The following is a 21,304-nucleotide window of genomic DNA, read 5'->3' as shown; positions in this document are numbered from 1 at the left end:
ATCTGGCAATCAAGTTACTCTTATTTCTTAGCCTTGCCAAAAAATGTAAATGAATCCTCCATAACCAATACAGCTGCACTTTTATATGAAAAAGCTACAGCAATAATAGTGGTTAAATAAAAAGGCAGTAATTTAATTCATTGGTAGGGACAAATCAGTGTAAATACACCTTCAAAGGCTTCTACTGTCGGATACATATATCCCACTACTCAAACTTTTATAAAGAAAATGGGTCACAGATGCTTTAGGAAACACAAACTGAAGGAAACGTTTGTATAATTTATGGAATCTAGGCCACCTAACATGTTAGCCGAGTTGTATGTAGATAACAGCTCCAAATATCTTTTTAAAAAGAACTAGAAACAGAGTTAACAAAAGAAATCCAGAAATTTATTTAAAGTGTGGGTACAGAACTGAACTTAGTCCTTTGACACATTTCATAGGACTAAGTTCAGCTGAATGTAATGCTGACCAAATCTGAATCAGATTCTTGCTGAGTACTCTGCTCTGCTTATAAACCATTAACCTGGTTTTGCCTTCTATTTACTCTCAGAAATCCTTGTCCTAATAATGGCAGCAATAAATAGGCTGCATTGAACAGTTTGACCTTATTTTTAGACGTTTACTTGCAAAATACAGGGGAAAAGTATTAGGTAGAAATCAAGTATCTTTAAGCAGCCTTCAATATTAACTAGACAGGTATTTCAAGCCGGGGTGGCAACTGGAAGCTAAATTGTACTGGTGGAACCGTTCCTCATAATGCTCCAATTCAGCAGAAACCAGCATTTTCAACCACAAGTAGGAGCCCCTGGTTGTGCAGTGGGTTAAACCCCTGTGCCAGCAGGACTGAAAACCGACAGGTCACAGGTTCGAATCTGGGGAGAGCGTGGATGAGCTCCCTCTATCAGCTCCAGCTCCCTATGTGGGGACATGAGAGAAGCATCCCACAAGGATAAAACATCAAAACATCTGGGCGTCCCCTGGGCAACGTCCTTGCAGACGGCCAATTCTCACACCAGAAGTGACTTCCAGTTTCTCAAGTTGCTCCTGATACGACAAAAAAACAAACACAAGTATATTGTCATGACCAATTTACTGGCTAAGTAAAGGGGATGGGACCACCATAGTCAGTCTCTTCAAAATCTTTCAACTCACTGGAGATCCCAGAAGGTGTACTGTGGGTCGTGCTTTCACTTGTTAAAGCTGCAAGGGAAGCAAGATTCACAAAGAGGAAACGAGTGCTTCTTTCTGCAAAATGCAAAGTGTGCACAGTTCCTGTTACCAACTTCATCTCTCCACTCTTGAAGAAAAGTTATGTGCAAAAGACAGATAAGTGTACTGAGAAAGAAATTGTGTTTATTCCATACAAATCTGGATCTACAGCTTCCACAGTTCCAGCAAGTTTTTGGCTACTGCACATTAACTGGCTCACCAATGCATAGGTTCTGCTAATAAGCCTCCCACAAGGATGATAAGAACATCAAATCATCCAGGCGTCCCCTGGGCAACGTCCTTGCAGACGGCCAATTCTTTCACACCAGAAGCGACTTGCAGTTTCTCAAGTCGCTCCTGACACGACCAAAAAAAAACAACTATAGTTCCGGCATTTCTTCATGGGTACAAGGAAACATAGCTGGTGAATCTTGCAGTCTATGAAGGCATTAATACTATGTTCACTTCTGAGATGCGGTACAACCTGTTGCTGCACCCCCACCTGACAAAGTAAGCCCTGTCAGGGAATATTCTAGTCAATTCTATGGTATGCTTCTGCCAGTAGGTATACCTTGGAGAACCTAGCAAATTCTTCTCTAGGAATTTTCAAAATCCTTCAACACCACTCTCTGGTAACTTCCACTGTGAGTTCTTTATTTCAATATAGTTTCATATTGTCCATGGTTTCCTGTTTCCATAGTCAGTTCAGGAACATATTCCCTGTGCATGCTAGAAGTGATAATATGCCACAAAACTAATGTTTCAAAGGGAATGCCTGATCAATTCTTGCATATTTTTAGGTGCGTGTTTCATCATATCTATTGTGCTGGAACTGTGCTTTCATAAACTACCCGTTAGCTATTACTAAACAAGGGTTATGTGTTTGAAGAGGAAAAGGTTAGCATAGGTACACAAACTTTATTAGATTTAAGTCAAGCAATGGCATTGGTACACAAACCTGATTATACAGCACAGATGTTTACATGACCCAAGGTAAAGTACAACAATTTCTGGCCAGAGCAATAGTGGACATGCTGTAGAGCCAAGATCTTCACCCTCACTGGTAATACAGCACGCATCACCAACTGCCAACGGAGAGGATGTGAAAGTCTTGATAACTATGTGATCACAATAAGATTCTGCAGTCTATTTGGTTTTGTTTTATTCCGTGCTGTACTGAAAGGGTTCAAGTCTTATTGCACTACATGAGTGGTTATGCAGTTCTGCTCAAAGTGACTGCCTTTGCACTGAGCCCCGCATATGCTCCCAGTTGTTATAGAGAGCATAGAGGCTGGTGAGAATCAGTCCTGTCATGCCACCTCTTGCTATCCCACGTAGTCCACCTGTGGGAGAATAAAACAACAGTAAGAAAGCATCAGGAAACTATCAGAGATTTTGTCACATGGACTCTGCAGAACTTTGTAAATAAGATCTGCAGAAGGAAAGTCTGTAAATTACTATCAGCACTGCTTGACTAAAACAGTGGTATTAATTTCAACACAAACAGATTGGTAACCAACAAGTTTAAACTGGTTTATATGATATGCCCCTTTTTAGGTAACAGACCAGGCTTTAAAATTGTAACTCGGAGACCTGATTACTTTTTGAGTGCTCATAATGCTTTGCAAACATCCATATCCTGTTGAAACTTGTTTCATCTAAGTCCAGAGTTACATACAGGAAACTTGTTCAATAACATTTAACTTTCCAGCATAAGATACAAAACATGGCTTATTGGTTAATGCCAACTTTCATGCAATCTTGCTTATTCCCAATTAAAAAGGCATAAGACAGTAATTTTCATGGGATTCACATAAAGTCCAGACAAAATGGGGGTGGGGTTTGAGAATCCAACTTGTATATAAACCTGGAATTTGTTAGAATCCTCCCAAATGAGCATATAAGATGTAAAAAATATATGGCACAACATGTGACACCGCAGAAGTCCAGCCCTTTTAACAATTATTTTCAAGCAGGGTGAACCGGCAACCATAGAATCTCAAATGAATTTTAAAGTTGTACATGTGTTTGTCCAGCTGGGTTAAATAATGATCTAAATGTAAACATTCAAATATACCTGGCAGAGAAAAAGGAAAGAAAAATGACTAATTGAGAAAGGTATCTCTCACTTATGTTATAAATTGTCCAACATCCATTAACTCCTTTTGCAGCACAGCATAATGTTTGCCCAATACCCCCAATTAGGAAAGATCCCAAAAAAGGAATTAAAACATTAATGTACAACCATGTTTCTTATATGAAACTAGGTGTGCACTTGGTGACAAATGCCTTTGGTGCTTGAATTATTTACATTATGAAGATTTAAGAGCAAGTACTTTTGACTGGCAAAGTAAAACTAAATTTGATTGGCAAAACAAGATGTAACATTTCACGAGTGCCGAATCTGACAGTGCAGAAGTTATCTCCTGCTTCTTCAGGCTCTGTATACTAGCTGATAGGTTCCACTATTTCTCCACCCCAGCAATCATAACTCTGCTAGCTTGAGATAGCCTGACTTCAGGACGTCTCTGAAACAAGCATCTGCTATTATCTCTCTTTTACACATACACCTTCATGCATCATTCCATTTCATTTCCATTTCTTTTAAACGGAAATGAAAGAAGTCTCCATTTTAGAAAATGTCTTATATGGCAGGCTGTAATATTTGAAAAGAGACCTTTACAGAACTTGCTAACTACAAGCAGTCAAGGGCTATCGAATATCCAGTTCTAATATTGCAGTGATACCCTCCATTTGGGTCTAGAATAGAAATGCTTCGCAAAACTAAGAAACAGAGTGAAAGCCTTGTGTCATAATTTTACTTTTTGGTGTACCATCAGTGCTAACAGCTGATTTACTGGGAACTACAGTTTGTATAGGAGTGTTCCTACTGCAACTAATTTCATATTTCTGTAAAAGTACTGAGTGAGCAGACCAATGAGGCCCAGGCATTATAAATACTAAGCACTTCAACCTCACTAACCATTACAGTATCAGTCAGAAGTGGTAACGTATTTACAGTTTTAAAATCTAAAATTTATCAAGATGCTAGACAGGGCCTTCTTGGTGGTGGCCCCGCCGCCTGTGGAATTCACTTCCCAGTGAAATTAGGTCATCATCATCCCTCCTCACCTTTAGAAAGAAGGTAAAAACGTGGATGTCGGACCAGGTCTTCGGGCAATTAGGTTAAAGGACAATTGATAATGTCTGACTATGGCTTGGAGGTGGATTTGGATAAGTTAAGAGGAGTACTCAATAGTATATGGCTAAATAAATAGCCACCAGACTGGTAATAGCTCAATGGACTAAAAGTATACTGTTTTAATCTTTATGTCTTAATGTTTATGTTTTTGTTATAATTGCTGTTTTGTATTTATGATGCGGCACCGAATTGTTGCCAATTGGAAGCCACCCTGAGTCCCCCTAGGGCAGTGGTTCTCAACCTGGGGTCCCCAGATGTTTTTGGCCTACAACTCCCAGAAATCCCAGCCAGTTTACCAGCTGTTAGGATTTCTGGGAGTTGAAGGCAAAAAACATCTGGGGACCCCAGGTTGAGAACCACTGCCCTAGGTGTTGAGAAGGGCGGGGTAAAAATGTTCAAAATAAATAAATAAAACCTCAGTACATATTGAACTGACAAACATGTAGAAGCATTCACTATCTCTCTTGCCTGCCTCATTTCAAGAAAAGATGAAACTAGACTTTAACTTCTTCAGACTCTAGCCATGCCCAAGGCCATATCCTCCCTCTAAAGACCCACATCGCTACAAAACTCACCAGAACCCTATAATGAAGTCTCTTTCCAGGATCTCTTGGGGGAGAGGGGGAGATGTAATTTGTCAAGAAAACACTAAAAACGTTCACAGAATAGACTCATTCCCATCTGGTCACTTCTCAAAGCTTAGCTCAATAACAGCAAGTAGGGTTTCTACTGTAGAAGTCTCAGCTTTAAAGATTGGATGTTATTGTATTCTGAATTTAGAAGAACCCACTCATGTCAAGGACCTTGGGATACTTTACCCTCAAAGGCACAATCAGTACAACCAAAGATTTTTGTTTGTTCATAAGTTTTGATGAAGACCAAGATTATACCTCAGATTAGCTACAATGGTGATGCTGCCTCTCAAAAACATACATATTAAGCCAGCCAATTCCCCAACTGGGGGGTCTTCTAAGGCACTCAGATATGGCCATTGGAAAATAGCAGCATTACTCACTTGGTTGGAAGGTGCATGTAAGCTCCTGCTGCAACTGCATGCACCCTCAAACTTCAGCCCTCCAGCTGTTTGGGCCTCCAACTCCCAAAAGCCCTAGCCAGTTTGCCCAGTGGCCAGGAATTCTGGGAGTTGGGGGCCCAAACAGCTGGAGAGCTGCAGTTTAGGGATGCCTGTCTCAGTGCATCCTGCTATTGAAAGTGCTGCGGTTGTCATTTTCCAGTCCCTGAGCTACAGTGCATTTAGCTGGGGAACTGCCTGCTTTACAAGGTTTTGGGGGAAGGGTTATATTTGGTTGTTAATTACCACAAATGTGAATCTCAAAAATTACGAGATTGTAAATCCATTTTATAATCTTGTAAATACTCAACGCAATGCCACCCTGTATTCAGAGACAGAATTCTGGTTCACAGGACTCATGTGTATACAACATCTTTGGATCCTGGTAAACTGGCTGGGATTTCTGGGAGCTGTAAGCCAAAAATATCTGGGGACCAAAGGTTGAGAACCACTACTATAGAGCCTTGTAAGTTATCTTAAGCTCTGCAAGCTAACTGTGTCACACTAACTGTATGGAGAGCATGCAGTTCATGAATACCAATTAAAAAAACACGTAATAAACCAAGGGCTGAAAGTTATCACTAAAAGTTTAATTGTTTTTCATGTAGTCAATGTCCTAGAGCCTTTGTGGGCTGTGAGATCATGAACACATAAATAAATACTTTAAATAAATAGAACTTTAAATAGATACTTTGTTATTAAAAAGTATATATTACATTGGGCAAATCATTCTTGAATGTTTAATACACTGTGTCCCCCCCCCCCCAAAAAAAAAAGGAACTTGAGCTTCAACATACCAGCTGAAACCTCTCAAATCTCTATAATGTTAACACTGGTAATGCTGATGAAGCAATGGGCACAAAAAGCAGCCATGGCTAACTTTTACATAAAGTGAAACCAATATCTCAGCATTTTTCGCAAAAGCAGGAACTTAAACCAAATGTTTTCCAGAACATATGTATCCTTAACTTTAATTTGTTTCCATATACTACAGCAGAGTGCAGGAAAGCATGACATTCCGACAGCTATAACAATGCAACTCACTTTAGCCCTATCACAACTGACAATGAGGAATACTGGGATATACAATCCAACATTTGGAAGGTCAACTGTAAAAGACAACGAACAAATGACATATCTATATCTATATCTATATCTATATCTATCTATCTATCTATCTATCTATCTATCTATCTATCTATCTATAACCAGGGCGATGAGATTAGGATAGTGGTGGTGCATGTTACTGAGGCCTGACTTTTATAATATTTTTACATGAGACACTTCTTTTTAAAAGGAGTAACTCAAACCAGAACACTTTCTTCCAATTTCTTCTCAATAAATGGACATGAGTCTTAATTGTAAAGAATTGATCCAGGAAATATTTATTCAAGGATTCACAGGTGTACAAGGTTTGGTGGTTATTCTGTATTCCTTTAAATGTTGTTACAGTTGACTTTATTTAACACAAATACTAGTAACAGTTTTCAATATAACTCTCAGTATGGCTTTTACTTCCACCAGACTGGTTTTGAACTTATTTCACTGCAAAGTATCTTTCTTTTCTTAACTGAAAATTCAAGGCACTGACTTGCCTTATTCTCCCCCCTTCAGCTATCCCCACTGAAGTTATAGATACTGGGTTTTCTTTTTCCCTTAGCTCATGAGCTAATTGCTAATTTAAACAGGTCCAACTGACTCTCTACACACACAGGCTGAAGACTTAAATCCCTTGGTTCGGTTTCCCAACACATCAGAACCAACTTTCCTCTATGGTTTCCTCACCAAAGACCGACTCCCTCTCTCTATCAGTGGCAGTTAGCTCCACCCACTTTGACTTCTGGCTCTTCTAACTTGGTTACATTCCTACAACAGGCTCTGTCGCTCTGGCAACCACAGCAAATGTTGGCCTGCCCCTATCATATCACAACATCAATAAACACATTTAAAACATACATTATAATTCGCTATTTTGTTACACCGACCAATGCCTGTATAACAGTAATATTTCAAGTACTGGTATGTAGCTAGGACAGGAATTGCTATCAGTGCTGCAGTGATTGGTGTCACTGTGTGGACAAATATGTCAATTAAAATGAATAATAGAAGTGCTGAAAGTCAACTAATTCTTAAACAAGTAGAACAAATAGCTTTATTGCTCTTGATAATGTCTAACTAGAGGAGGGGAATGATATATTGCAAGAGTACTAGGTAGAAGTTCAACAAACACTTCTGGCTGTACAACACAGAATTACAAGGGTGGAATTGATGGACTCCTTTCCTATTAATCTCAGACTATTAAAATCCACATACAAAAAAAGCTTCCCCAGATTTTTCTGCTTCTTAAGACTTTCATCTGAACACTGCCACACACCAAATTCTTCTAGAGTCAGCTCTTCACTTTTGCTGGAGTTAAAGGCACAAGACCCTTGTGAAAGCGAAAAACCATGAACAGAGGTTTTTTTTTAACCTGAGAAGACCCCTCTCTAGAAATTTCTAGCATGACTATGTATGGTGGTTAACTGAAAATTGAAAAAAAACCTATCTTAATTGCAAATGCATGTGTAAATCTAGACTGTAATACACACTGTAAAATGTTATAATCCACTGTTGCTACTCAATAGTACTATTACAGTAGTCAACTGACATGCAAGTACACAAAGTGGTGATTAATTAAAAAAAATATTGTATGTAACCAGCACTTCTCACCAGGTCCCAAATAAAAAATTAGATTCAAAGTCAAAATTTAGTATCGACCATTTTGGAAACATACCTGTACTTTTATATAGCATCCCTGTCATGGTGCCAGCAGCAACTGTATTGAGATCATCTTCCGCGCCTCGTGTTTTTTCAATAATAACCCCAAAAGCGCTATATAGGAGTGCTAGAATACAATTCAAGCTATCAGTTAACACAACAAAACACCAAAGGAACAAACAACAACCCCCCTAAACCCACCCAAATGCCCTGACACTGAATGAATAAACCCATTAAGAGTTCAATCTCACATTCTTTTTAAAATTAGAACAGACCTGCAAAAAGCTACTCATTTCAACGCCTAGAGAGAATTAGAATTTCCTTCAGATGATCAGGCAAAGTACAATAGACAATACTTTGTTTTTGATAGATCATAAATGGCAGGCACAGGTGGTGTCAGGCTCGAAGGTTTCATGGAATTGTTATGCAGATCTGATGGCTGTTCAGAAATTTATTTGGGGCTCTCCAGTTTAGGCTGCAAGGAATCTTACTATTCTTACCTTAATCAGCCACACTGTCCCTGTGCTTAATGGCCAAAGAAGCAAATGTGTAGCGGACTAAAATGGATATGGAGATTCTTCGTGATCAACCCAAATTCACTATAAACTCTTTGTGTAGTAGGGTTATAGTACTACAGAGGTATTACTTGGATACTCAGAATTGGGATACTCACAATAAAAAAAATTCTCTGACACAGTTTCAAAGAAAACACATTGAAAACTTTCCAGTTTGGTATTAGAACTGCTCCTCCCTTTGCTTCCAGATTTAACAACAATAGACACAGAAGGCCTTAGCTCAGTGGTTCTCAACCTGGGGTCCCCAGGTGTTTTTGGCCTTCAACTCCCAGAAATCCTAACAGCTGGTAAACTGGCTGGGATTTCTGGGAGCTGTAGGCCAAAACACCTGGGGACCCACAGGTTGAGAACCACTGCTTAGCTCATGTGTTTTGGAAATGGAAGAAGTCTCCATCCAACTTCAACAGTTGTGCTTCAACAATTCTTCATGAGTGAGGCAGAGAAACCATTTTAGGGAGTAAAGTGACAATAATAATAATAATAATAATAATAATAATAATAATAATAATAATAATCTTTATTTATACCCCGCCACCATCTCCCCAATGGGGACTCGGAGCGGCTTACATGAGGCCAAGCCCAAACAACAAAATACAACAGAGTAAAACCGAAAACGCAAACCGAAAACACAAGCAATCAACAACAACATCATAATTACATAAAACATTTGAGTACATAACAATGTAAAATTACAACAAGCACAATCACAGTGACAGTGGGCGGGCTACATGTAATGATTAAAAGAAAAACTAATTAAAAACTTGGGAGAGATAAAAGAGAAGTAGGTTATTTGCGGAGGAGGGCTCATTATAGCGGGGGTTGTGGAATCAAGCTTTCCCACGAGGGGGTGGGGACGTATACTCCAATGACAAAGCAGTATCCTAAGTTAAGAACTGAACTGAAGAGCAAATATAATGGTTTCCACCTTATGGTAAACTATATCAAACAATGTCTGCTAGTCAGATGACTAGTACAGAATGACAGAAGACATAAAAAGGTTAGCTTATGTGTTGGAATTGAGGGCTGATTTTCTTCTGATGTAATTGCTTTCAAAGAGGACAGAAAAAGGCACATAGCAACAAAACTGCAAAATTAAATCTTGTGTTCTCGGAAAATGAGGAGTATGCAAATGCAAAGAGTACCACATTGGGTCTTCTGGTCTTGGATGAAACATTCCCTCTAACAGCTTTTTTTAAAGGGGGAGGGGGACACCACAGAAACAGACATTTCTTTAAATTCTTGGTACTTTCAACTTTAGATATTGGAACTTTTTACTTTTAAATTTGGAACAGAACTCAAATCATAGGTTACTAAAACCACTATGAACATGAATAAAACATCCTCCTCATCATCATCATCCATGAAAACAGCAATAATAACATTAAAAGAGCTTAGCTAGGTAAATTATTAAATCTAGCATGTGGAAAACTATTTATAAAGTGTTAATTTAGAACTCGAGAGAGGCAACATAGTGTAGTGGCTTAAACACGAGACTGCAACTCTTAAGAGATCGGGGTCTGAATCCCCGCTCAGTCACTGAAACATGTGGGGTGACCCTAGGTAGTTACATTCTCTCAGCTTCAAAAGGCAAACATCCTCTAAACAAATACTGCCACAAAAAATCTACATGATCAGGTTCACCTTAGGATTGTCTTAAGTCTAAAAATGACTCGAGGCACATAGCAACAAAACTGCAAAGTCACTGACTTAAACATCCTATAAACCTTCACTGGTCTCAAACTACACACTAATAATATTTCACCTCTATTAGCGACCAAAACCCCTCAGGTTTCTGCATGACCTTCATTCCTAAAAAGATACTATTCACAGAACTGAGTCCAAATCTGTAATATTTGTAGATTTGACACACACACAAAAGGTCAGAGTAGAGGGCCGGGAAACACGAAGAACCATTACTCAAGAAAACAAACACAGCTGTGAAGCTCCTGTTAATGTTTCACTTGCAGTCCTGGTATCTTGAACCTCATTACCTTTGACTCCAAGTAGCAATTTTCCATTGGTACAATCAAAGACCTCTTTGCTGACAAGGGGAAAAGCTTTGTCTTCAATGACAAAGGGCAGTTTCTCAGTCCTTCAGATTTCAAGCAACCCTAATTACCAGACTGAGAAGTCATCTTGCCCTCCCTAATGCTATGAAATGGAGCCCGGAACTGAAGCATGGACTTCTTCCCTCATCTTTTTTTAAGCAAACAGACCTTCACATTTAATGATTAGTTAAACAGGATTGTTCATTTGGATTTAATTTACATGGGATTACTTACCTAAAGACCCAAGGGTGTTAGCCCACGATGCCCCTTGTCTTGTCACCATATTTAAAATCCTGCCAGAAAGTAATGAGAAAGAGAGTTACTTTATACTGTAGTATAATATAAAAAAACTAAAAGCCATCGGCAATAAAAAATAAGCTTGTGGATTCTATTTTGTTTTTTACTGGATCCTTGAGATGCAGCAATCACAGTCCAGTTCAAGAGATATACCATTTGAAGATTTCAGATTCCAGTAATTCCTTTTGAGAATGAGACTGAACTGCCCTCAAATTCTGAAACACAAAAACTCACTAGAGTTTAATCCATATCCCAGGTGTATTCATATCACCAACACATGGAAAGGCAAGTGTCATTTTGTTTAACTCAACAGGAATAATAACCCTACCATTGTACTGTAAACCCTCCACAGTTGAGGAGATTTCAATCTACGGTACTTTCTGTTCACTCTGGCACAGACAAGTGAGCATTTTTTTTATTTACACATTTCTTCCTGTGTGTTCGGTAATGCAGGGGAGGGAATCTCCACCCCACGCGCCTGATCTAAATTCCTCCAGTTGGGAAAATTATATCCCAAGTTGTCTGTCTGCCAAGTGGGATGGTAAGCAGCAAGTGGCAATTCCACAACAAAGGTTAAAAAGACAGGTCAAGGTAACTGTTACTTCCAATCTCATGTTTGAGATAGCAGGGTATGGATCCCTGGAAACTCCCTCTGAATGAAGAAGAAATGGACACTATGGTTGGATGTGATTGCATCAGCGGATTGTATTATCACAATACTGCCTTCTTCCCCACATGAACTCATTTGCCAATTTGACCCACCCCCATTAATAGAAAGAATAGTGATTAATTACAATCTATAAAGACAACCCCAAAACACGTTTTTTTTATTTTTACTATGCAGGTTTTACTACTAAAAGTTTATGTATGGCAGCTGGTGCCATCTCACCAAAAATATTTGCAGAACTTTGAGAATGTTTCAAGATACCAGTTTGCAGGTTTTGCAATGCTTAAGCATTCAGTATCCTAAAACTCACTGGAAGAGCAAAACTTTAAAAAAATATATAAGGAAGCAGAGTTATCTGAGGCACAAGAAAGAATTCATTTTCACTTTTAAGGGAAGCAGATTATACATAATGTAAATTGCAAACTCATTGCCCTATCAAAGAAAGAAAAAAGATGTAATTATGTGTAATGTGTGTGTATGCTCTCAGACTAGTACTGGGAAGGAGTTTATCTGCCCAGTACACTCTCAGAAAAGCACAGTACTGCACCACACTGGTGTCAGCTGCCTCCAGAACAGAGACAATGACAAACAGTTAAAATAGCCAGTAACTTTTATCTTCCAGCAGTGTAACACTGTCACAGACATGGAATAGTCACAGACAGCTGACTACTGCTGGAACTTAGAAAGAAAAAAAGTGATTAGATCCTTTTGGGATATACAAAGTATCATTCACAGAAGATTTTACCCTGCATTAAAAAAATGATTAAAAGGGGAACATCCCTGATGTTTTCAAGAGGTGCAAAGGCTAGAAGATAAGTCAGCAGAAGCCATCTTCTTCTTGTACTTTTAAGCACACTCCTAACTTCTGTCAAGGGATGCTTCCACCTGCTGAAGTAGTCTCTAAGTCAGTGGTTCTCAACCTGTGGGTACCCAGATGTTTTGGCCTCCAACTCCCAGAAATCCTAACAGCTGGTAAACTGGCTGGGATTTCTGGGAGTTGTAGATCAAAACCGCTGGGGACCCACAGGTTGAGAACCACTGCTCTAAATCCAAGCCACCATGTCCCAGAAGAGAAAACCACTAAAAAAGGGTGCAAGTTCCAACTTAAAACTCAGGATTGTTTGTATAGGGAGATAAAATCTTTCAGATCAGTGGTTCTCAACCCGGGGTCCCCAGGTGTTTTTGGCCTACAACTCCCAGAAACCCCAATCATTTTACCAACTGTTAGGATTTCTGGGAGTTGAAGGCCAAAACATCTGGGGACCCACAGGTTGAGAACCACTGTTTCAGATAGTGTGAAAGAAATGCAATGACCGAAGGAATTGACCTTCAACATATTTCCCTGAAGTTTTACTATATGTATCACTTTACATCTGCTGCCACCTGCTGGTACATAATCTATTGTTTGATATCTGAAAGTTGTTTTTTTTTTAATTACACCAGTGACTTTTCTCTTACTACTGAACTTAAATAAGCATATTTTATTTCTTTTATTTTCTAATATGGAACAGAAAGGAATATAAACACACAGTATCTATGGCCAAAAATACAAGTGACACCTGACTTTCATGAACTGGCTTTCAATTCCCTTATAAAAACATACATAAAATTACTTTAAGGTGCACAATTCAGAACTTATGTCTGAATTCATATATGATGCTGTCAATCTTACAGCCCATGTTCTCCATCAACACCTCATACTTTGGGATTCTGTCTGTCTATTCATCTTCTCATATTTTATACTGAGATGCAGGGAGGCTTCCCAACAGACCAAAAAAAGGCCAGTTTCACCTGTGTCTATATCTTTAATAATAGTTTGATCTAGCTAACAACACAATCAGGTCAAAAGCCAAGGAATAGGGCCCAGTGAAAAAGACTGCAATAATAATAAAAAAACGGATCTAGCTTCTGCCTTCATTTAGAGGCTGGGAATTTTTCTGCCTCTTGTGTTCCCAGAAAAATCCCCAATTTATAAACTAGAAATATGCCTCTTTTGAGAAAAAAAGAGTAAAGATGGCAATACTCAGAACTTAGAAAGTACTTGTTAAAAGCAATGCAACATGTGATATAACTACAAAAGTAATATTAAAACAAATATTATTGATCCCCGCCCCTATGAACATGATGAGTCAACAACAGCACCACTAGTTTGCTGCTTTTTTGGAAGAAGGCTTCATTAGATTGCTGGAATGATATAAATGAGAAACCCTGCCCAAAACACTTATTAAAAGGTCAAGAACGTGTATGTCACTATCCTTTTTTCTTCTCTGTCTCCTGTCAAGAGTTCATGCTCTATAACAAGGATTACTAGCAGCCTGGTAATGTGGCTTCCACTGTAATCTGACCTCACTCAAATTGAACATAGGCTCTACATTCTAACACCAGCAACAAGGTAGGACTCCTGGGGAGCATGTAGCAGCACTCCTAGATTATCTCTGCTTTGAGATAAAATATTCTGTTTGTTCTAAGAAATTATAAATAGTCCAAAATCTGTTATTCTGAGTTTATCCTTGCTTAAAAACTATTAGCACAATTTCAGGAGATCGATCATATAAAACAAGAAAGCGGAAGTTAAGGGTTTTTTTTTGGGTTTTTTTTTAAGTTTTAGATTTTTCTGAGAATGTGTCATAGGATAATGCTGGAAGTATGTGACTTTCAGTGGAATCAAGTACTTACTGTACATTTCTAGGTTTGGACCAAGCCATGCTTTGAGTCTCCTTCAAACCTAACCGCAGCCCATTCAGTGCACCAAATGCAGCTCCTGTTAAGGCAGGGTAATAGGATTTATTAGCTACAAACATTCCACATTGTGGATGGAATAAAATATGTAATCTATGGAAAATCATACTAACTGTAATGTTTTATTATACACATATAATAATTTTCCAATCCTGCAACTATTTAATAATTGTATATATACAACTAAAAGACAACACAATTTTACAAAAATAGTGGAGATCTTAAAGTCAACAGCCATCTACTCCCCCATTTTTCTTTGTTCCAGATATTTGTCCCTGCACTTTCAGGTTTTGTTTTCTATTTTCACCTGTTATTGCACCTCAACTCACAGGACCTAGCCCTAATCTGTAACAGGAGTTTGGTGGGAGAGCCCTTAGGGTGGAATTCTGCTATAGACTAAGACTGTGGGAAATAACCATATTCTTCTTCAACCATCCTGAAAGCATAAACCTTGCCACTCTGATTCTCATATTGGAAGAAAGGTGAGATACAAAATAAATAATAGTTATTTCCATATCCACTATAATGAGCTCTCCTCCGCATAGTCTGTTTTATCTCGTCTGAGTTTTTAAACTGTTTTTAATCAGCTTTTCTTTTATCCATTACATGTAGCTTGCCCATGTTATTGTGATTGTGCTTATTGTAATCTTAAATTGCTATGTTGTCATTTGTTTTATGTAATTGCGTTATTATTGTTCATTATTTACGTTTTCGGTTTTATTTTATGTAATCGTTGTTTTGGGCTTGGCCTCATGTAAGCCGCACCGAGTCCCCATCAAATAAAGTTTATTATTATTATTATTATTATTATTATTATTATTATTATATTAAATATATTTTTTCCTCTAAAGATGTACAGTGGAACCTCTACTTAGGAGCATCCCAATTTAAGAGTTTTTGAGTTAAGAGCGGTCACTCAGCCCGGGTTTTGCTTTGACATAAGAACAGCATTTTGAGTGAAGAGCTTGTGCCAGAGGCAGCACTAGTGCAAAAGTACAAGGGCTTTAGGATTTCAAGGGAGCAGCCTCTATGCCTCGTGCTCTTGTCTACTTTGGAAGATTGTGGTCTGCTTTGAGGAACTTAGTTGACTCTGGTTCTTCGCTTTGTAATTCCTTGCCACAACTTTGTGCTTCAACCATTTTAAGTCGATTTTTCTTTTTTTATTGTTCTATGTGATTGTGCATTTATACATTATTTCTTACTTAAAGGTATTTTCTTATTTAGAAACACATAACAAAAATGGGAGGGGGTTATTTGCTTTGAGATCAGAGTGTTTTGAGTTAAGGTCACGGAACGCATTAAACTCTTAAATCAAGGTATCACTGTACTGGATTTGGACAGTTGGTAACTCTATTGTCTGTTGTTTGTATGTATGTGTGTATTTTATATTCTGCCTTTCTTCCAGTAATAGAAATAAAAATAACAGATTTTAAAACAACAGAGATAGAAAACTATTCAAAACATTCAACCAAAGTATAAAGGTTGTTTTAACTGATAAAATTAAATACTTAAAAATATATACACATTGCAATGTATAAACATTGTATTGCAGCTGATGTCCCGTTTAAACTTATAAATGCATTCCCAACATTGTAAAGAGCCCCTGAAGAAAGACTTCTAAATATTTTTGGTCAGGAAATTCTTGGAATAATCTCTTTTTAAAAGACCCTATCCTTTCTTTGAATCAGCCTTTATTAGATGTTTCCAGTTTCCTTTTCTTTTGCTTGTAATACTAATCCAGGCAGCTGACCACAGATGGAATTTAGAGATGAACATGAGACCTGTTCCCAAAGAAGTGACCAATGTCTGCTCAAACTATCATGCATGTGTTTTATTGTTCATTCTTGACAACAAAGCTCCTGCATTCATTAGCCTTTGTAACTTGTTGTGGATGACATTTGAAATACAGGTCTGCAGAAGTTTACAAAACAGGAAGGAAAAGAAACACACAACAGAGATCATGTGGGCTAAAAATCAATACATAGTAACAGTATAGGACATTGTAGCATAAAGTGCAACAGAATCCTGTTTCTTTTTCTACACCTTTTTCCTGCAAAAACTTTATTCTGGAACTTTCCAATCTGGCACATACACATTTGTGTTGGTTGCCATGAAATATATCCAGATAACTGTGAAATTGAGTTTAAATGTTGGATAATTACACTCATACATGATAACTGCATGTGCACTGTAATGATTTAAAGTCATCAGTTCAATGCAGTGATACAAATCAAAACTGGCTCCATACCTGTCATGCAACATCCTCCAATTGTAAAGAAGGCCAGCTCAAACCTCCCCCTAGTTTTGCTAGCTCCAGTGGGTAATATGAATTCATCTGTATCCTGAAATAGAAATATCCATTTTATATTACCTTTTAACTTGTGAAGTGTTCAAATGACAAATTAGTTCCAAGATAAATTGTATATATTGTTTATGTTATTTTGCAAATATACTTAACATCAAGTGAGAACCAAGAGTAAGTAAACATGATTTTAACTGTGTTACAGTGAGTCATAAACATGGTTGAAGAACTCTATACATTTGGTTTTAGATAGATAATTCCTACATTTGTTAGTATAGTATTATGCTAAATGCACTTGCATATGGAACATGAAATGTTAAGATGGAGCAAATCAATACTGAGTATTTTCAAGAAGTCAGTGTACACTGAACAAGTATGTATGCTTCCAGACTAGTGCTGAGCAGGATGGTAACTGCTCTGCACACTCTCAGTAAAGCATAGTGCTGCCCCACACTGGTTGTCAGTCATCTCCAGAACGAAGACAACAACACACAGCAAAATCAGACAGCACTTTTATCTTCCAGTAGTGTAACACTGTCGCAGACATGATAGTGACAAAGACAGCTGACCACCACTGGAATTTGAGAATCAACTATACTCAATCAGTTTCCAGATTAGCATTAGTTCACACATGTTCATAAGAAAGCATCTTCTCTTCCTCTGTCAGTCTTCAAAAGTAAAAGCTAGAGCCTACTGTCTCAAACTTCTGGATGTGTGGACTGTGTATGGGAGCAGAACATATATTACACCTTTTTAGTAGGACCATACCTTCCTATTTCGGAGGAGATGACAGGAGCAAAACCAAGACCCAGCCAACGGCCTTTTCAGAAGCTTCTGTATAACATGATGTCACTTCTAATTCCCAAGCCTATTTTAGGTTTTTTTCTGAAAGCAAATTCAGTTCTCATTCTGAAAAAGCGCCTACAAGGTAAGAATGTTTCTTAGAACAGTGGTTCTCAACCTGTGAGTCCCCGGGTGTTTTGGGCTACAACTCCCAGAAATCCCAGGTAGTTTACCAGCTGTTAGAATTTCTGGAAGTTGAAGGCAAAACCATCTGGGGACCCACAGGTTGAAAACGAGGGCTTTAGAGGCTTGTGGGGATATAACTGGACACTTCTTTGGCCAAAACCTTTCTGACGGCCTGAAAAACTAGCTTGAGGGATTACAATTTAAACATCTCTTTATTAACCCAGCAAATCCCAATATGAACCCTCATCCTAAGTTCTAGATCAAGCTAAAACTACAATTTTTATTTAAGCCCATTAATGTTTATGACAAATACAATCCATTAGTCCTGAAGGTATCCACTGGAAAGTATTTCCATGAAGAATTCTTAGTTTAATTTCATTCCTGAAATTAATAATTTAAACATCAAGAACTATCTGTTATACAGTATGAAAAATCATGGACATCTTACCTGTACAAGGTACCTGGGATCCACATTCAAATAAGGAGACAAAGGGTTCATTCCAGTCACTGCAAAGGAGGAAAGTTATAAGAGAAAAATGTCAGTCAGAACAGGTACATTTCTAAAGTGTAACTCAGCCGAATATATGTATGTAAACACACACTTTGGATAGCACAGGGGGTGATTAACACTCCTGTGGGGTTTATTTTGCTATCTGTGCCCCTATTCAGATGATTTTGCCTCACTTTCTGTCCTTGTGAATATTGAATTTTGAAAAAAAATGTTTTGTTGTGTAAACAAGGATTGGTGATAAACCTTCAGTGGAGACACTTTTCCCCCATGATAACTGTTCCAGAACGGGATTTCTCTTTCAGGGGGTAGGTTTCTTTTACTTCCTGTTGTCTTGCCCCTCTTCTTAACCATAAATTGTCTGTTAAAGTATACAGTATTCATATCCCACTTTCTCCCTCAAACTGGTAGTACACTATGCATGATTATTAATTAGTATTACATGATGACCATCCAGTCCAACAGCTTGAGTCCCCATCGAGAGAGATAAAGCAGGATGTAAATAAATATAACAATACATTTTTTAAAACTAAAATATAATTTAAAACATGGAAAAGGGGATATTCGAACAGAATCAAAACCATAATCTGAAGCTCAAACTTCAAATTAAAAGGATAAAATATGTTAGTTTTCTATTATTTCGTAGGACTCCAAAGCAGTCCATTTCAGTTGAAGGAGGAAAATCATCTTCTCATTTTTGTTGCTTATCCCTCACTCCCCACACCCACCCTATGTCATAAACGAAAGCTGTTTCCATGACGGCGACACGGGTGGGTGGAAACACAGGAATAAATGGTTTAACTTCTTAAATCCTCTCCCCATCCCGTGTAAAATAGGCCTTCTTTCACTGTCTAGGCCCGGTTTTGTCCTCCACCATGATAATGGATGAGTATCAATGCTTTTAAATACAGCACAGTTTGAAACAATACACCACCATGTGGCCCATTATTTAAAATGACATGTTTTACGATCCTTGTCTGATGGAAGGGCTGGGGGGGGGGGGGCATTTTGGCTTCTCTTAGAAGGGAGTTCTTGAGCTGTGGCCCCTTTCACGCAGTAGTATAAAACCTATATTGAATTGGATTAAATGGCAGTGTGGACTATGATAACCCAGTTCAAAGCAGATATTGCAGATTATTTGCCTTGATATACTGTAACATCCCAAGAAGTGAGAGATTCTGTGTATGGGGAGAACAAACAGTGGAAGATATCGAACATTTCTTAATTGACTCTCCAGCATATGCTGAACTACGAGACAGATATTTACATCCAATATTATCTAACTGCAGGTCCCCCAAAAGAAATGATCTTCTGACATTCCTCTTGCAAGGACAAGAAAGATCCACCATAATAAGAGTAAGAACTATTATTCTGAAAGCTATCAAGAAAAGAGCACATTTCCTGAAAGAAGAGCCAGGAAAATAAGAGTCTGACTGTAAATAGGTCAGCTGCTGTCCTCTCCTTTTTTGCCTTGTATTTTATTTGTGATGTATTTTGAAATGGTTATATGACTAGTCAAATAAATAAATAAATAAATATGATTATTATTATCTGCCATGATATTTTGGGTTATATGGTTGTGTGGAAGGGCCCAGAGAGGCCTGCTCCCACTTCTTTCCCTGGGATTTTGGCCTGCATCAACAGGAGCATAGTGTTTTGATCTAGGGAAGTAATGCTACCCCTCTATAGATAAATCATAATAATTTATTTATTTATTTGACTAGACCTATGACCATTTCAAAATACATCACAAATAAAATAAAAGGCAAAAAAGGAGAGGACAGCAGCTGACCTATTTAAATAAATTATTATGATTATTATTATTATCTGCCATGATATTTTGGGTTATATGGTTGTGTGGAAGGGCCCAGAGAGGCCTGCTCCCACTTCTTTCCCTGGGATTTTGGCCTGCATCAACAGGAGCATAGTGTTTTGATCTAGGGAAGTAATGCTACCCCTCTATTCCGCCTTGGTTAGACCACACCTGGAATAGTGTGTCCAATTCTGGGCACCACAATTGGAGAGACATTGCCAAGCTGGAATGTGTCCAGAGGAGGGCGACTAAAATGATCAAGGGTCTGGAGAACAAGCCCTATGAGGAGCGGCTTAAGGAGCTGGGCATGCTTAGCCTGAAGAGGAGAAGGCTGAGAGGAGATATGATAACCATGTATATGTATGTGAGAGGAAGTCATAGGGAGGAGGGAGCAAGCTTGTTTTCTGCTTCCCTGGAGACTAGGACAAGGAACAATGGCTTCAAACTACAAGAGAGGAGATTCCATCTGAACATGAGGAAGAACTTCCTGACTGTGAGAGCCGTTCAGCAGTGGAACTCTCTGCCCTGGAGTGTGGTGGAGGCTCCTTCTTTGGAGGCTTTTAAACAGAGGCTGGATGGCCATCTGCCAGGGGTGATTTGAATGCAGGGGGTTGGATTTGATGGCCCACGAGGTCTCTTCCAATTCTATGATGGAGGCGAGACCGAGGAGGGCCTACTCTCCTGAGGATCCCTGACGCACACACGGAGAGGCGAACTGCCAAACTGCTTGGGGTGAAGGCCGCCGCGACCTTGAAAGGGAGTCACGTCACCGCGTGGCTTTGAGGACCCCCTTCCCCCCGCCCCCGCTCTTCTCAGCCAGAGATAGAGAAGAGGCACGAGTGAGGCCTACTCACGAGGCACGCCGGCCAGGTCCGCGTGGGAATAGCCCGGCCCGCCGACTCCCCCGGCGCCGAAGAGGCCTCCGAGGCCGGAGCCCTTGGTGTTGCCGGCGCCCCCCTCCATGAAGGCGGAGGACGGCCCTCTCCGTCAGTCTCCTCTCAGCCCGCCGCGCGCTCCTTCCTTCCTGCCTCGAGGCCGGCGCGGAAAGACAGCCCAAGACGACCTCTCTGGAGTCGTCGCGCGACCGGAACTTGCTGCCGTAAAGTGAGGCCTCGCGACCTCTTTACCTCACTCTTTCCCTGT

General features: G+C 39.1%; 1 protein-coding gene and 2 non-coding genes across 3 annotated transcripts; all 3 read right to left on the bottom strand.

Moving 5' to 3' along the window:
* Window positions 1-2,110: 2,110 nt before the first annotated feature.
* Window positions 2,111-21,270, bottom strand: TIMM23B (translocase of inner mitochondrial membrane 23 homolog B). The gene is made up of 7 exons (XM_060768996.2): window positions 21,016-21,270; window positions 18,289-18,347; window positions 16,818-16,911; window positions 14,507-14,591; window positions 11,101-11,159; window positions 8,260-8,370; window positions 2,111-2,555 (listed from the first exon to the last, which is right to left on the bottom strand). The coding sequence occupies exons 1-7, from the start codon at window positions 21,122-21,124 to the stop codon at window positions 2,440-2,442; spliced, it is 633 nt and encodes a 210-aa protein (XP_060624979.2). The 5' UTR covers window positions 21,125-21,270; the 3' UTR covers window positions 2,111-2,439.
* LOC132772439 (small nucleolar RNA SNORA74) lies at window positions 12,303-12,507 on the bottom strand. The gene has a single exon (XR_009631173.2). It is a non-coding gene; the product is annotated as a small nucleolar RNA SNORA74 (small nucleolar RNA).
* Window positions 17,246-17,450, bottom strand: LOC132772438 (small nucleolar RNA SNORA74). Its single transcript, XR_009631172.2, has one exon. It is a non-coding gene; the product is annotated as a small nucleolar RNA SNORA74 (small nucleolar RNA).
* Window positions 21,271-21,304: the final 34 nt, after the last annotated feature.

Source organism: Anolis sagrei, chromosome 3 (assembly GCF_037176765.1).
Source record: "Anolis sagrei isolate rAnoSag1 chromosome 3, rAnoSag1.mat, whole genome shotgun sequence".
In the NCBI taxonomy this organism is placed as follows: domain Eukaryota; kingdom Metazoa; phylum Chordata; class Lepidosauria; order Squamata; family Dactyloidae; genus Anolis; species Anolis sagrei.
This window is presented reverse-complemented; position numbering and strand designations above follow the sequence as displayed.

What these genes read in the sequence shown, in the direction of transcription:
- TIMM23B (XM_060768996.2), bottom strand. Translation starts at nt 21,124, where the DNA reads ATGGAGGGGGGCGCCGGCAACACCAAGGGCTCCGGCCTCGGAGGCCTC. An exon ending in GGACCTGGCCGGCGTGCCTC is followed by an intron (nt 18,348 to 21,015) that starts GTGAGTAGGCCT and finishes CCTCCTTTGCAG; the next exon opens with TGACTGGAATGAACCCTTTG. An exon ending in TAACACCCTTGGGTCTTTAG is followed by an intron (nt 8,371 to 11,100) that starts GTAAGTAATCCC and finishes ATTGTATTCTAG; the next exon opens with CACTCCTATATAGCGCTTTT.